This window comes from Ischnura elegans, chromosome X (assembly GCF_921293095.1).
Source record: "Ischnura elegans chromosome X, ioIscEleg1.1, whole genome shotgun sequence".
In the NCBI taxonomy this organism is placed as follows: domain Eukaryota; kingdom Metazoa; phylum Arthropoda; class Insecta; order Odonata; family Coenagrionidae; genus Ischnura; species Ischnura elegans.
In genome coordinates this window covers 31,698,721-31,714,971 of record NC_060259.1, presented here as the reverse complement: position 1 = coordinate 31,714,971, position 16,251 = coordinate 31,698,721, and the positions used below count along the sequence as shown (strand labels likewise).

General features: G+C 38.3%; 1 protein-coding gene across 1 annotated transcript in view; it reads left to right on the top strand.

Annotated features, from left to right (window-relative positions):
- Positions 1-407: 407 nt before the first annotated feature.
- Positions 408-16,251, top strand: part of LOC124171060 (SET and MYND domain-containing protein 4-like) — a 54,183-nt gene continuing 38,339 nt past the window's right edge. Inside the window, exons 1-2 of the mRNA XM_046550208.1 lie at positions 408-570; positions 7,294-8,068. Of these exons, the coding sequence (XP_046406164.1) occupies positions 7,306-8,068 (763 nt within the window). The 5' untranslated portion in view covers positions 408-570; positions 7,294-7,305. The remainder of the gene's footprint in view (positions 571-7,293; positions 8,069-16,251) is intronic.

The window sequence follows — 16,251 nt, the reverse complement described above, 5'->3', positions numbered from 1 at the left end:
GAGGTCGCGGGTTCGAGTCCCACTTGGGTGTGTTGCCACTACCCAGGGCGTGGATTTTTGTATGCGAATGATTATTAGGTTGAAAACCCCAATGTGAATGGCCAATGGTTATGTTTTCGGTGATACATGAATAAGTAATATAATAAGTAATAAATAAATAAGCAATGATTCTACGGGACGGACGGGGGCTTGCTCTATGCAGCACATTTGGAAGGTCCACTGCACTAGCGAACGACAACAGCCCGCGGGATGGTGGGCCGGCGACGCCCGTGATGGGGTGCCAAAAATAATCCGAGCGCATAGATTACCTCTTCCGAATCGGAGATAGGATTGGGCGACTTGAAGAAGGCGGACAGTCGTTTGAGTGGAGCGACTCCCACACTACAAGTCACGTGGTTAGGCCCGAGTCCTATTTTGAGAGTTAGAGGGCGCTCTTCCTCGCGATGAGGACGGATCCCATGGGCGCTCTAGTGAAGCGACGGCCATTGTGTCCGCCGTGTGTCTCCAATTCGGACCCGGGCAGCTGCCCGCCTGGACACACTTATCAATTGCAGACCCACCCGAAGAACGGTAAGTAATTCAAGCGTGTGATGGTAGGGGAAATATTCTTTTATTGCGCACCAGTGTTCTTTGAAAGCGCGGTAGCCTAGTGGCTAGAGCCCAAACTACTCATCGAGTGGTCCAGGGTTGTAATCTGGAGTGAATCAATTGGACGAGCCCCACATAAAAATCTTTAAAGTTCGCTGTGGCCCGGCGGAAGGAGCTGACGCACTTACCCCGAATGTTTGAACTGTGGTTTAGCCTGGGGTGAGCTATAACCTCACCTTTCCAGACCTAACGTGGGGTTTAAGTATTGAGTGAGTGATTGTTCTGCTATCCACTCGTCTCACATGTGCAGTAGTGGAAGAAACAAGCGGTGACTAAGGGTTCTGTATTACATGAGAACCTTCTCTAAGTGGCCTAGGGAAAGGAATTCGCCACTCACGAGGAATGCACGGAATTCACATGCCTGGACTTAGTTTGGGGTCAGTTCTACCCCACCGTTGCTAAAAAGCCTTTGTATTTAAGAAATTAGAGAGTGAACGTAAAAAATTCCCGCTGGAGATTCCGTTTAAGGGTATCCATCAACTAGTCGCGGAATTCTATAAAATACTTTCCTTTGAAATGGAGTGCAGTTTAAAATTGAAAACATTTAGTGATTCCACTGCTTGAATACTAAATCATTGTGAGCAAAAAATGCTATAAAATCTTGGAATGAGCACCCGAAAACCACTGTTGTTATATTCACTCTGAGTGCTCCAGCCATCCCGAACAGCTTTCAATTTGAAGTGATGTGTGAGTTTGGGTGCTCTGTTACCCACTCGTTTTTCCAGTGTATTGGATAAAAACGAAGTGATGCTTGAATTGTGAGGGAATAAACAGGGCCCCAGAGTGAGAAAATGAGGGAATGATGGGCGTGTGTGTAGTCGAAAGTCTAACCCTGATGCCTGGGAAAAGCGAACGATCCTTTAACACTACAAGGACCTGCCCCGTCATCTTGACGTGTAACCTCTACTTGCTTAATCATATTGCCTACAATTTTTTCTGTCGTCTTAATTTTTTCTGACTTCGATTTATTTTTGGATTTTAAAGTTAGTTAGTTTAGACGTAGTTTAGATGTGTATCTCTAGACCAGTCTCAGAAGTAGAAAATCCAAAAGAAATAACTTGGTTTGGGTTGAACTCTACCCTAAACTATCTAAATCAACCCTATGTTTGACACACTGAACGTTCTGTTATCAACTTATTCACTCCAAGCAGTGGTTAAACAACGAGTGGTGATGCTTTGATGCTTGAATGTCATTGTTCACTTAAATTCTTTTACTGTCGATAGTGATATAGTAAAAAATAAGGTGACCCATATTTTTAGTATCCCGATCCGTCATCTACTTCTCGAGCTATCTGACAGCAGTTTAGCAGATAATTAGATGACGCCACGAATTTCTTCCGAGCGGGCCACTCCCCTACTATACGGGCTTGTGCATTGGCCTCGTGTGGTTCGTGACTGTTTACACTCTTGTGAGCAATTGCTTCCCTCAGTGAAAGGTTCCCCCGGGACGATTAAATGAGCAACAACAGTAATGACGTCAACAGCACATGACATAAGGGCGGAAACTTAAGCTTGTTTTGTGTATTAAACTTTTGACAGAATGCCTGGAGATCGTTCTTTCCGTTACAACTTATTTTCACCTCCAATGTAATTCGGATAGAGATTGCTGGTGTGTGCGAAGGATCCCATTCAGACCCAATTGATGTTTCAACACGCTGGAACAATCGTCGTGTATGCTCGTGGTAATGGAAAGTCTAAACCTCGTACGAGAGCAAAGCAAGAGATCGGTTAAGCCAGTTTCACCCCTTCATTTCTAGGAAATGGCCCGGTTGATGTCCAGCGAGCGATAGGAGGGCAAACTCTGAGCTTTGATGGCGATCGCTGATTAGATCGCGCTGATGACATTCGGTCGATGAGGAAGATTCTGTTTGAGCGGCAATTGGATGGTGATTTGAAAAAGCTGGAATAAATGAAAGAATTTTGTAATCACTGGGAGATGCCGCGATAACAACATCGCGACTGTTCATTGTGCTACTAACTGCTGGCAGCGTTTTCACTTAGGGGATCCCCTGACACTCCTCATTGCGTTCTCCGGGTGAAAAGGACCACATGATATCTTCGTCCCATTTCTGTGTCGCGCTCAGAAATAATTTACACCTGAGTTACTCTACGTCAAATCAGCAGCGAGTTAACCCCTGGGTCCTTCGATTTGAACCAAACCTTTTGCATTAATTGCAGAGGGACTGATTGAAGGAGGGAGCCTGAAGGAGTTAAATAATTGACGGTTCTAGAGACAATCAAAGTTCTGAGAATTTTTCGTCGATGCCTGTTATCTTTATGCCTTATGTCCCAAACGATTATAGATAGACGAATGGTTTTCATGTAATTAAATTTGCAAAAGATCTACGAAAATTTGTTTGCACGAAAGTTGTGTAGACTAGTTTTGCAAATAGAATAAACTTTGGTGTCATTAATCGTACTTAAATACTTTATGTTTTAATAAAAACAGATAATTTTAAATTTGTTTTTTTAAATATATTTTGATGCATAAGGCTTTTTTATAACAAAAAAAAGTATGGTAGTGGGTTGGGCTTAGGAATAGAGGTACTTAGCTTCAAAGTTTGGCTACCCCCTCATTCTCCACGCAGTTAAGCAAGTTTTTGCATAAAAATATTTTTCTCGCTGTTACATATCCTAAGCAACAATAGGTAGAGGAATGGTTCTCTCGTCAAAACCAATGCACAATAAGATGATGAAAATGGGATGGAGGATGGTTGTTGGGAAGGCCAGGACAAAGGAATAAGAATGACTGGTGGGGAACGTGTCCATGTGCAGAGTAATTAAACAATGTATAATAAGTGTCAGATGATAATACATAATATTGAGTGAGTGGGAAGAGAATTATATATATCTATTATCCTTTAGGTGATATGGCATCGAGGAAATAAGCTCTAGCGCAAACTGTTCAAAACTTGAAGTGTATATATAACGGCCAATTATTTTTAGACGCTTTCAAACTACATCATTTATTCACTCATTGAACCCATTCAAAAACTTTGCTTCGAATCGGAGAAACCAAGACTCGACTCACTCCTAATCTGACGTCGAATGACCCACCTGTACACACCAAGAGAACTCCTGCCTGTGTTTAGTTTTAAAGAAGCACAATTAGTAAATTTGAAAATATTACCCCTACAAAAGTATTAGTGCCGTACAGTGCAGGTATAGAATAACGTTGACCAGAAATTGACTGAAATTCAATGATACCGAACGAATAGTACATACAAACGCAGTCCAGAGCCAAATAATCAGGCGTGGTAAGGGAGGAACAATTGTGAGATATGTTTCCCTCATTTCTGTTTCATTTTGTATAATAACTACCGAAAATTGGTGATCTATAATCAGAGAACAAGATTGAATAAGTGCAATTAGGGAAAGTTGCATAAGGCAGTTTTGGAATTGAATAAGCCAATAATAAGAGTTAGAATTAAATATCGGTAATTTTACGGAATATACGTATAACCATACCTGATTGAAATAGAAAACACGAAGTGATATCTCTGTCCCCTTTCTGGACTGTTGTGATTCAATTTTTCAGCATTAGGAGATCCTCTATCATGCTTTAAGATGCATAAAGCACGACGAAAAATGTAAAAATCCTGCATACAAACGAAATCTTTACTCCGTAGTGCGGAAAAGAAGCACAATATTGGTAGTAATGTTACGAGAATCGCACAACTGTGTGACTTATCTCAAAAATGGCCCTTTACGGAATAAAATAGCCATACATGATGAGGGCGGAATGAATAGTGGAATGTCTTTGCTCAATTTAAGAGACACCTAGCATAATTCTAGCCACCATTAAGAGGTCTTCAAGCATCACTCACGATAAAATAAGTGTGATATCAAATTATGACATCCATACGGTCATTGTACTGCATCGGGCAGGTCTCGGATATATTTACAAAATAAAAGGCAAGCAAATTGATTAGCATCACGTGATTTGATTAAAAATGACATTTTAGGGATAAAACAAACAATTAAACATAGCACTAGAATCACGGGAATTTGATCGGTTCATAAAATCGCGTACTGGACAAAAATTTCCTATTGATAGTTATAGGTATTTCTTTTATCATTACAGACGTTTACCAGCAGGAATTAAATTTTATTCGTAGGGATGAGGTATCTTTATTTAAAGGCTAAACTGATTTTTTTAAATCTTGATAATGCTTGAAACATCGTAAATAATGATATATTCCCTCGCGATCGCTAAATAAACAATTATTTCTTTACATAACTTGCATGCATAGTATTTTTCAGGTGTATTTTGATTTATATCTAGAGAAGAGGATGCTTTAACAGATATAAATAAACATATATTGAATATCACTGAGATCATTCCAATTTTAAAGGTAGACAGAAAGCAGTAGCGTTGATAGAGACAGTAAAGGCTATAAATCTCTTTTGAGCGCATTAGGTATGTTACACTTCGTGAAACAACGCTCGCGGATGAAGTTGATGCAAAAACAATGTGGACTCTGCTTCAACGGGATTTGACGGTATACAAATCCATATTTTAATCACAGAACGCTCATGGTCATTTGCTGAGATTGGCGAAAGCAATCAAATCGGGGATAATGCTGCTTTTGTTGCTGGTCGCATGCCCAAAACGCCCGAATGTTAAATCAAATCCGAAGTGGTGGAAAATTAAAATAATTGGAGAAAATTCTATTCACATATAGCTTCTACATTATATTTCCGGTATTTGTAAGGGGCTTATGGAGATACAAAAAAACAGATCATTTCTATTCCCTAATACTCTTTGTTTCTTGGACGGTGTGGTGTGCATGTGGGAGTCCAAATGCATGCTGCATGCTGGTGATTGATCACCCCCTGCCAAACACCCTAGAGGTGGCTCGCAGGGTAATTTGTAGATGTAGATGTAGATGTACTCATGGCCAGAGATCGTGAGTGACTTCAGCTGTATTCACAGCATATATTGTCAGGGAGACTACTGCATTTCCAATTTCGATCTACGTCTTGGCCACGGAATTTGATAATATGACCTTGTGAGATGCCATTTTTAACCGACGTAGAGGAACGTCTCGACTCAGACACATGTTTTTACAACCATATCTTCAATTTTTGTTGAAATTTATAGAACGTAAAAACTAGCTTAAACTGTATTCTCAACAATCGAAATATACAAATTTATCTATTATCTCTACATTGCGAAAAAAAACGTTATTAATATTATATCAGCAACCTATTTTGAGAAAAACGTTTCAAAGTCAAGATTAACCGCTTTCATAATGAAAAGTCAACAAACAAATGTCTCATGAACAATCACTGTATGCGAAAAATGCATAATCCGTGATTTTCACAACTATTAGGTTTGAAAAACTTCAATACAACATTCTAGATTTCAAGACGCTTCCACTAAAGAAATAAAAAATAATTATTAGCAATAAATACTGCATATTCTATCGCTCAAATTAAACATTTTGAGATAAAATTAAAAATTTAAATTAATATCATTCATCACTAAAGCTAATGTTTTGATATATACTTAAATAAAAATACTCAGAAATGTGCAAAGTAGACTGAAGACATTCACCAGGTCCACATACAAAGATAGAATTTTAACAGAAAGAAAAAAAAGGCGAAATCATCAAACGACAGTAAATAAGTCATTTTACAGCGAGCAACGCATATCTCTCTGGAAATGTTTCAAACGAGATTTCCTCTAAAAGATTACCATTACTTATCTTTACATGAATTTTGAGTTAAATTGTATAGTATGACTTTTTTCCTGCTCAGGCAATGATGTTTGCTACCCTGCTTCATCAGGTGCCATGATATGAAGTAGGCCCCTCAGAGATTCCATCAACCTCTCTTAAATAACTCACTTGGAACCCCAAAGGCAATTTACTAGGGGAGGTTAGAGGTTAATGGGCTTGTTTAAGCAAGATTAGCATTTTGAATTGTAAGGTAGGGAAAGTTAACGCACAAAATGCTCTCGAAAAAGAGATGTGTATAAAAAGATGAAATTTAAAGCTGACAGTTCGGAAGATTTTCATTTTTCGTCACCACCAAGCTTAAGTGTTGGCTTACGGTAATATTGATACGAAATTCGATAGGGTCAGCATGATCATTTTTTCACCAATAACCTTCACAGCTCATTTTATTGACCACAGAGTCATGGATGGAAAGTATGGAAATATGAGACAAAATTAATTTTCATAATTTTTTTATGTTTAGCCTTTCACGTAGTACTTTTTGCCTCTATTTGAACACGTTATGTCATCTCCCAACATTTATCCATTCCGCAAATAATTTTGTGTACCAGTTAAATTTTTGAACAACTCTTCAATGCCCGTGCGGTGACCTACTTTTTCTCCGTCAAAACAATTTTTTTTCCAAGCATCGATACCATACCTTTTTTATGAACTATCACCGAAAAATGGTTTTCTCTCAGAGACTAAAAAGAGACACGTGGGAGGTTATGAAACCACAATGGCTTCATGCCGGCAATATCAGGGTCAGTTAGTCACTTTTTTTAGATTCTACCGATACATTATGTATTCAATGGATATTTTTCAATCTACGAAGTGGCTAAAACTAATTTAAGCTCATTTTCATGAGTTTTCTAGACATAACGTTTAAAATCTATGTTTAACTATAATTTTGTTTATTTTTCAGGTTAACATAAAAATGGGTGATCACCGATCTTTATACGACTGCTTCTACGAGTCTACATTCCATGAGACCAGAAAAGGTGACTTTCTTAAAACATTTTCACTAAAGAAGACGGACAGGGACCGCATGGAGGCTGTCCTTTCGCTGGAGGGAGTGAAGAACCTTGTCATAACGGAAGCCTTTGAGGGCAAGAGCAGCATCAAATCAGACGGGCTGCTTGAACAAGCTATCGAAGGCGGACCGGCATCTTTCGAACACTTCACCGCAGCTATTTTAACTGCACCTCACGAGAGTACGGCGGAGGCTTCTGGCTACGTTGCCCGCGCTGTGGCGCTCCTGTCCGAGGGAGATCCGTTCTCTGCCATTTCAGACGCCGGCAGAGCCCTGGCATTGGAGAACCTGCTGGAACCCGAAGAGGTCTTCCAGGCGATAGAGGCCCTGGCCAGTGCGCTGTGCATCACGGGGCAATGGGAACGGGCTGAGAGAGTCCTTACGGATGGACTACAAAAGTTGAGGTCCACTGCCCTGGATAATGCATGCAAGGCTGCAGTGGTGGGGAAATTCGTTCCTCTTATGAGGAAGGCGAAGGAGATGACCGAGAACTTGTGTCAGTTGAACGGAAAGGCTGCAGCTGATCGAGATTTGGACCCGAAGGTTGGACTCCCAACTGTGTCGTATGGAACTAACCCAGCGCTTCCAGCAGCTTCGGCTGGGGTCCAGTTCGAGTACTCAGCGGAGAAGGGCCGGCAACTCGTGGCCAAGAGGGATTTGAAACCAGGTGAGACACTATCTCTCAGTCGTTGAAATTGTATCTTAATGAAAATTAACGATTCGCAATACATCTCTCATTGAAGCCGAAGTGTTCTTCAGAGTCAAATTACAATGAATCAACATAAATGCCAAAGAGCAATAAGAAATACTTTAGCTTTGATAGTACGATTTTTCAATTCCCAAATACTTTTGAATATTTAAACTTCAGGAAATAAAATGCTGTTGTTACGTTTATGATTGTGGAATAGGTTGATGGAATCCCTTTCTAAGGCTAATTACGAATAATTGTTTAGTTTGTACTTCAATTACACAGGTAAATTCAATTCCGTAGGAACCTACTAATAATCGACGTCAATGAAATTTACTACCAATCGGTAATAACATGGTGCTATTTTCCGAGATTCAACGGAATATTATCAATTAACCAAAGCCATTGCCGTATCAAAAGAAAGTAATTGCATCATCAGGTCCATCAGTGCTGAACTGTCTTTCCCTGGCATATATTCTTACGATTTATACGCCTCTATATCTATATAACACATCTCTAAATACCCATCGTATGGACGTATGGTATGAATGTTAGGATGGGCTGGATAGGTATGTCGAGGAAAAATAAAGAGGAAAACGTGAAATGGATATTTGGGAGCATAAATGTTGTCACTGGTAATTTCAAACAAGTTGAAACTTATAAAAAATGCACATTAAAAATTAACCAAATATTATCAGAGCTCTGTAACTGTAGCATGAATTCACATTTGCAACTAATCTAAATGCTGGCGTAACAATTACCAAAATAAACTGAAGTAATTGAATTTTTCCTATCTATACTATGCAGTATTAAGACGAAATCACAATGTATTTGAAGAAGATTGAGTTTCCCACAAGAGTACGATAGCCTATTACAGATCATTGGCTGAATTTGTTACCGAGCAACAGTTCCTTAACCCATTACCGGCCAAGTGAAGAAATACTTGAAAATATATAATTTTTTCTCTTCATTTTACCTAATAATATGCTAAATAAGGTAAATTGAAAATATGGGCCTTCAAAAAAATTTGCTTATGGTAAAAAAAAAACGTTGGCCGAATCCGGTATCTGTATGCAGTTATGCACCCCGCATTACAATACATTGCCGTCTCATAGGAATATGCTGTTTTTACTGTCGGATATAATCCTATACCTTTTTATGCCACGTATATGACAAGTATCGTCATATTGGATAAATAAAATCCTTAGATATTATGTTTTTAATGAGATGTTGTTGCTATTTGACCTAAATCAACTATAAAATAGACATACTTTACGGTTTGAAAGAAATAAGTCAAAGCGAAAATTTTCTCAGAAGAGCATGTATTTCACATTTTTTCATTGACTTTAATTTTATTATTGCAGATTGAATTACAACAATTAATGGCTAGTTATGAAATACTCAAGCATTTTGGGTGAAATAGAACATAAAATTTCGTACATTCATGCATGGTTTGGCTTTTACACTGTTTCGGCAACTACTGAATTTTTTTTAACTCTATGGCCAAGTTCGTCCTTTCATGCTTTACGAATCCGCGATGAATTACATAGCCTAACTTTTTCTATGTTTAAGGACGCGAATTGTATAGGGGTACGTCACTAATGACTGATTCACTTCACTTTTTAGATGCGTCCCTGCTAGATACGATTTGAAGTCTACCAGTGAAATTTACTTCCGTTGCATAACCTGTACAATCTCCTGGCGTTAGTGCAAAACGCTGTCCAGTAAGTTGATAAGCTAGGACCTTTTTTCCCCTGAATTCTTGTGCGGTAATTTGCATTATCAAGTAGGTCCACAACTCCCATGTATTTAATATACTCCCAAATAACACGAATAGTATTTTCTTTTATTAACATGGAATAGTATGTGAAATAGTGTTTTCTTTTTTCTGCTGAAACTTTCCCCTGTGCCCAATAGAAGCGATAAACTTGTATTGCTGTCTACAGGGACAATCTAGTTATCATTCCATCGAACAATACTAAGACCTTCGGCTTTATCAAATGTTGGTTTTCATGTTCCTCTCGGTTTCACGTCGATGGTTTTATTATATTCTATCAGGCACTCCTCCATTATATTTTCATGGATGGCTCCAGTGAAAAATAATCCTTTTTCTTTCAAAGCAATAAATAGTCTTCAAGATGAAAAGAAGTTATCGGAAAACATACGATGATTCGAGGGATCAGGGATAACCTTGAGAAATTCCAGAATAACGCTTGCTTCCAAGCCTAAATTTCGATGGAAGTAATTTTCAATCGCCTGGTTGAACCCTAAAACCGTCTGAATAACATAAGCACCAAAGTTAAAAGCAAAATCTAAAAGGCTTGTTTTAAAAGAACATTTATGCACTGTAGTGACCAAAGTAAGGTACCATTTTCTCATTATTTCAAAATTTATGCGCAAATATTCCGATTTGTAATAATTTTTAATTCAAGTCGTCAAATTGAGGTCATAATTTACAAATCTGTCATTTTTGTCGAGACAGGAATTGTCTGAAAAGTGTAGATTATTTTTTATTAATCTGAATATGTTTTGGTTCAATCGTTACCGAACCAAATCTACGCCTTATCGTCTTCTTTCACCCAATATAGTGTTGTGGAAGTCGGTGATATCGCTGAATCGTGAAGTAAGGAAGGACTAATTCGGAGTGAATGTACAAAGTTTTGTGTTCCATTGCACCCGAAATGCTTTCATGGAATTCATAAATAGTCATTATTTGTTGTAATTCAATCTGTTGTTATAAAAATGGCAATTGAAAACTGGAAAATACGTTATCTTCTGTAAAAATATTCACTTTGACTCATTTCTTTCAAGCCGTAATGCATCTCTAATTTATATTGGATTTAGGTAAAATAATGCAGCATCTCATTGGAAATGTAATATCTAAGAATTTTAATTATAAAATATGACGATATCTCTCAAATACGAGGCATAAAAAAGGCGTAGGATTATATCTGACAGTAAAAACGGCATAATCCTACGAGACGGAAATATGTGGTAACGCGGGTTGCATAATTGCCTATAGATACCGGATTCGGCCAACGTTGCGAAAACGCAACATTATTTTCCGGATCTGATTTTTGCTTAATGTTGACTCCCTGACGAAATATAAGCTTTAATATCTATTAATTGAAATTTCTACGTCCACATGGAGGAATAAAAAACTTAATAAAGGGAATAGTTACTCTTAGGAAAAATTATTTATCTTGCTTATCAGGAGACTCGAAAATTGACACATTTTGAGTATTTTTATAAATATCGAAATACTTATTAAATGTCATAATAATATCCCTAAAAATCAGTATACACTTATTTTTATTGAAAAAAGCGAATTCTACATGAATAAAATTCTATTGAAACATTTTTTTTGCATTCCTCAATAATGTTGCGTTTTCGCAACGTTGGCCGTAAATGGGTTAAGAAATGGTCTATTTTTTTAATTTATGACGTTTTCGAAAGGGCAATTCTTGGAGCTAATTATTGAAAAAATAACCTACAGATGGTTTCATGAATGTGTACTTAAAATGTGAAACAATAATTTACAAATATTTGAGTGTAGAAAATGCTTATCGATTTAATAGCTCCTCATAAATGTAAAAAAACAGTCTATGGAATTAGTGTATTTTGGAAGTGCACGACAAACTCGCAGCGTATTGCAAGGTTAAACTAAGTTATGTTTCCTTGACTTTTATGCGAAGACATTCAAGTCATCGATCTATTGATCTTGTTCCTAAAAAGCTTTTACATATGCTTTGAATATTTTTCCGTCAATAAACTTGACGGTCAATAAACTTAACGCAACCCCTGACTATCACTTTGTATCGTCTATCAACATCGTTTTGGCTGATAGACGTTGACGGAGGAGTTTTATCAGGAATATTATTATTCATCATGCTTATGGCTAAATACCTCCTTTTTAGATCTATGGAAAATAATAACTTTGCAATAGATATCTCCACCGTCAGCAGTCCAAGCCATTATTTGTAGACCATGGTTGAAAACAGCATCTGACACACGAGTAATGATATAATTCATAAATCGTTCTAATTTCAACTTGGCTGACAAGAATGCTAGTATCCAGGCCAGGCTAGGTCGAAATTAGCAAAAATCAAGAAAAAATAAATTAATTAAGCTGAAGTTAGTCATAATGAGTTAATAAACAATTTTAAATATTAGATGTTAATTTCTAACGCACGTAACATAAAGAATTCAGTTACATATTTGATACCAAGCTAGATTTGCGAGTCCGTATTATAATTATTGATCCTCATCTGTAGCACAAGTATATTATCGGTGTGGCCGTTTAAATTATTACCATAGCCTTTAAAATATCAGCAGATACCATTTCATCCCATTATTAGTAATGCTCTCCACAAACCACACAATCAAGGATTGGGAAGTCTCTGAAAAAAGTCTTCCCCACTACCGATATTTGAACCCAGACCCTCAGAGTGGGAAGCCAACCCTCCAGCCAGAGTCCCGATTTTCTTTAAAGCTTGGATTGAGACTTGAAGGGTGAGAAAGCGTGTACCCTTTGAGAACACGTGTAGAGCAAACCTAGAATCCGGGAGATAACGAGAAGACAAAATTAGCCACACCGAAAGTCGTGACGCGCGCAGGACAATGAATGGGTGGCATGGATACTCGTGGGACGGTGTGCTTGGCAAGGGACCCGCGATTGAAGACGAGTGCCAACCCGTCGCTACGAAGGCCTCGCTGGCCAATTCCTCGGAAGGACAGTTCCTCCGTCATTGAGAGCGCAGCCAGGTCCATTCCCTTTCGAGACGAGAGATGGAGAGGCAATCCGGCCAATAATGAGCGATACCTTGGGTGGGCCACGCGTCATTGTCTGGCCGCTAACGAATGGCAACGTGCATACGTAGTCGGGACGGTAACGAGGTGGGTGAGGATCATATCGAGGATCTCACGTCGTCGATGACATCTTCCCTGTGCTTGCCACAGCATCACTTGCCCATCTGCAATTCTCCACACATCAGCCCTTAAGACAGTCATGCAGTGTAGGTTAGGAAGAAATTCAAGATGGAATCTTAATCTATGAAGTTTTAACCGCAACCCTTTTGGTAATATTTTCATTTTACTCAAAAAATCTTCGCTGTAAACCTTTAGATGAATCAATTATTATTTAGCGGTGCCACAACCTCTTTTAATGTTTGTACACCGTGAATAAAAATATAGAAAGTCGGAAGTTAGTCCAAATTGGCATTGCTGGATAAATATTTGAAATGCCCTTCTACTAACTCAGCATAATTTAGAGGAATGATACACCATCCGTCATGTTTCATACTCGTTACTTTAATTTTGAGGCTGGAATATGGCAAATAAATATAAATTTGAATTTCTAAGGAAAATTTTCCGATTCTGGAATTAGTTTTTGACGTCAGCTTATCAGAAAAAGGTTTGATTCCGTCAATTTTTCAATACAAATAGTTAGAGAAGTAGACAAAGGATGGAGAAGCGTAAAAATATTTTCCTGTCACAATTTGAGCATAGAATTGGTGAACGCTTACATTGGAATAATTTTAAACTCGCGTTCAAGAATTTGACAATTTGGGGCTCAGAATTTCCGATTAATTAGTAAAATAAATATTTCCCTGGAAATGGATTTAAATAAACAGCAAGAAAACATGCACTGTCACCAATCAGACCAACAGACCCATTCGTCGCATCACGTGAGCTCGGGCTTCAAATTTTCAACCCGGGTAGCAAGGACAGAAGATTTAAATGCTCTAGGTTTTTATTGACTCTTTGTCAATTGAATAAAATTTTTACGATCCATGATGTTACCAATTTTTATAAGTAAACCCGAATCCGTCTTAGTGGAAACCCGGAAATCACGACAGCGACATTGTATTTCACTGATCAATTTCTGATATCGCCACGAGGCTGGACGTACGGGAGAGGTTGTGATTTAGGAGTGTGGTTTTATCGCGATTTATCTTTCTTCTGGAAAAGGCTCCAAAGGCTCCAAAACCAATGTGGACTAATGACATGTCCTTGGTCTCCAATAAAATTGCTTTTGTATTTTCTCATTTCGAGGAATATATATATTATCACCAAAATTAAGAAAAACGCAACGGAATTGCACTGCCTGCATCTCAAGAAGCTTTTCGCTCAGAATAAGAATAATTAATTTTCCTGCCAGTTATCGTGCGTTTCTAGGCGTTAATTGTCGATGTAACTACTTATAGCACGTATAAATGTAGATTGTATATAGCTGCATATTTTATACCATCACCACGACCATTGATCACTTCAATTTGTAATAAAAAATAAAAAGGATATCTTCCAAATTAATGGTTAGCAGTGGAATAAATTTAATGACTTAGATACCAATTAAAAACGGTTAACCTGCTGAATATGGTTAGGGTATCTACTGGTTTAGATATCAGCTTATATGATAAGCAGTGGGGCTGGAAACGGCCGAGAACGTCTACAAACCCGCGCAATGGATCGTTGTTTCCCATTTATTAAATAAATCTTCGTTTCGAGGGAATGAAGAACTTATATTTCAGCTTTTCTATACCCCTAATTGCAGCCATAGATAGGAACAATTCTTCGTCTCTTGTTCATTCATATCGCCACTGAGTTAGTTTCCCTAACTTTATTGAATGAGGTTGGGTGGCATCTGATGGAAATTCGTGGAAAAACAATTAAAAATTAAATATTATACTAATTGTATGCTAAGAGCATAAAAATGCTGCGCAATCCAACTCTGTTCTAATATTTTTGTTCAAGGTGCCTATGGTACCGTGGTTTTGTCTCCCGTTGTATTTCCAACGTTCTGACAAAATTAAATTCTTATTTTCAATAACATTAAGTGGTGAAAACATTACCTTGCTCATGCACTCAAAAATAGCTAACTTAGTCCTCTAAAGCTGAGAACAGAGCTATGCAGCCACCAACCTAAAAGCTAGCAAAGAATGCTTACGCCAGAAATCCTAGCACCAATGGCCGGTGGGAACAAATGGTGTAGACATATGAACCTGAACACAATCAACACACTCTCGCTAAAGTGCAAGGGAACGCAGCCTCAGAGGGTTGGATTTATCCAAAATGAAACCACTGGATTTACTCTGAGGCTCGACCCACTTACAATTTCACTGACAAAACCCACTCCCATCGAGAAAATGATGTTTAAAGTGGCATTAATGGAGGAGGGAACGCGAATAACAATCGAGGATTCTCTCATCGGTCACATGAGCTGTTAGCCACCGCGAATTTAAATAGGTTCGCCAATGTCACCATACACGTTGCTTAAGGTTAAGATCCGATTTCACCGAGAAAGTTTTAAGTGAGGGAGGATATAGGATATTTTTATTCTCGTGGTTATGTAAGAGACAGATTTCCTAAAATCATAATTCTATTTATTGCCAAAGATATTTATCAATTGAAAATACTAAGAATTAATTTATCGCTTAGCAATCACCATCGTGCTGCAGATGTTTTGGAAAGATCGAAGTGGCAGCATAATGAGAGTTTATATGGGACGCCTGGAGCCCCCTCTCATCTATTCCTCTAGAGCAAATGCGTTTAGGGACGCTGGTTGGGTGGCTGTGTAACTTCATTGAGATGACTTCCGTTATGACTTCACCCCACTCGCCGTCTTAATGACCACGGAGGTACAGGGGATGTCCGGCAGTGACAGATATGACTCGGAATGAGGACAAGCTGATTAAAGAAAGAAGCATACGGCTTCCACCGTGGGCCGCTCCCGTGATTAAAAGAATGAACACACGGTCTGCACATGGCATGCCTACGAAATCCCGATACGATGCTGTTGACTTGGGAAATGAGAGGAAACAAAGTGGCACAGTGCTGACACATACCTTCTGCTTGATTGGTATTTTTTGGTGGCGGATTACTCGCTTACCCCTGGGCTTTCATTTAGAAATTTTCAGGGTACATAACATACACCGTTGTCAATATTTGCGTAAATCTCTAGTTTGCCATATATTTTATCATTTAATTGCTTTCTCAGAATTTTCTTTTATATTTGAGATACAGGTAGTGTCGAACGGGGTATATTCTGCATGCACTGAAAGTTTCTAGATAATAGCGCAAGTTCTCCGTCACCAAAAAAGATTGATAGAGAAGAGAGTATGCATCGTATTAATTTAAAGGCAATCAAACCCGATTTCGCGTTC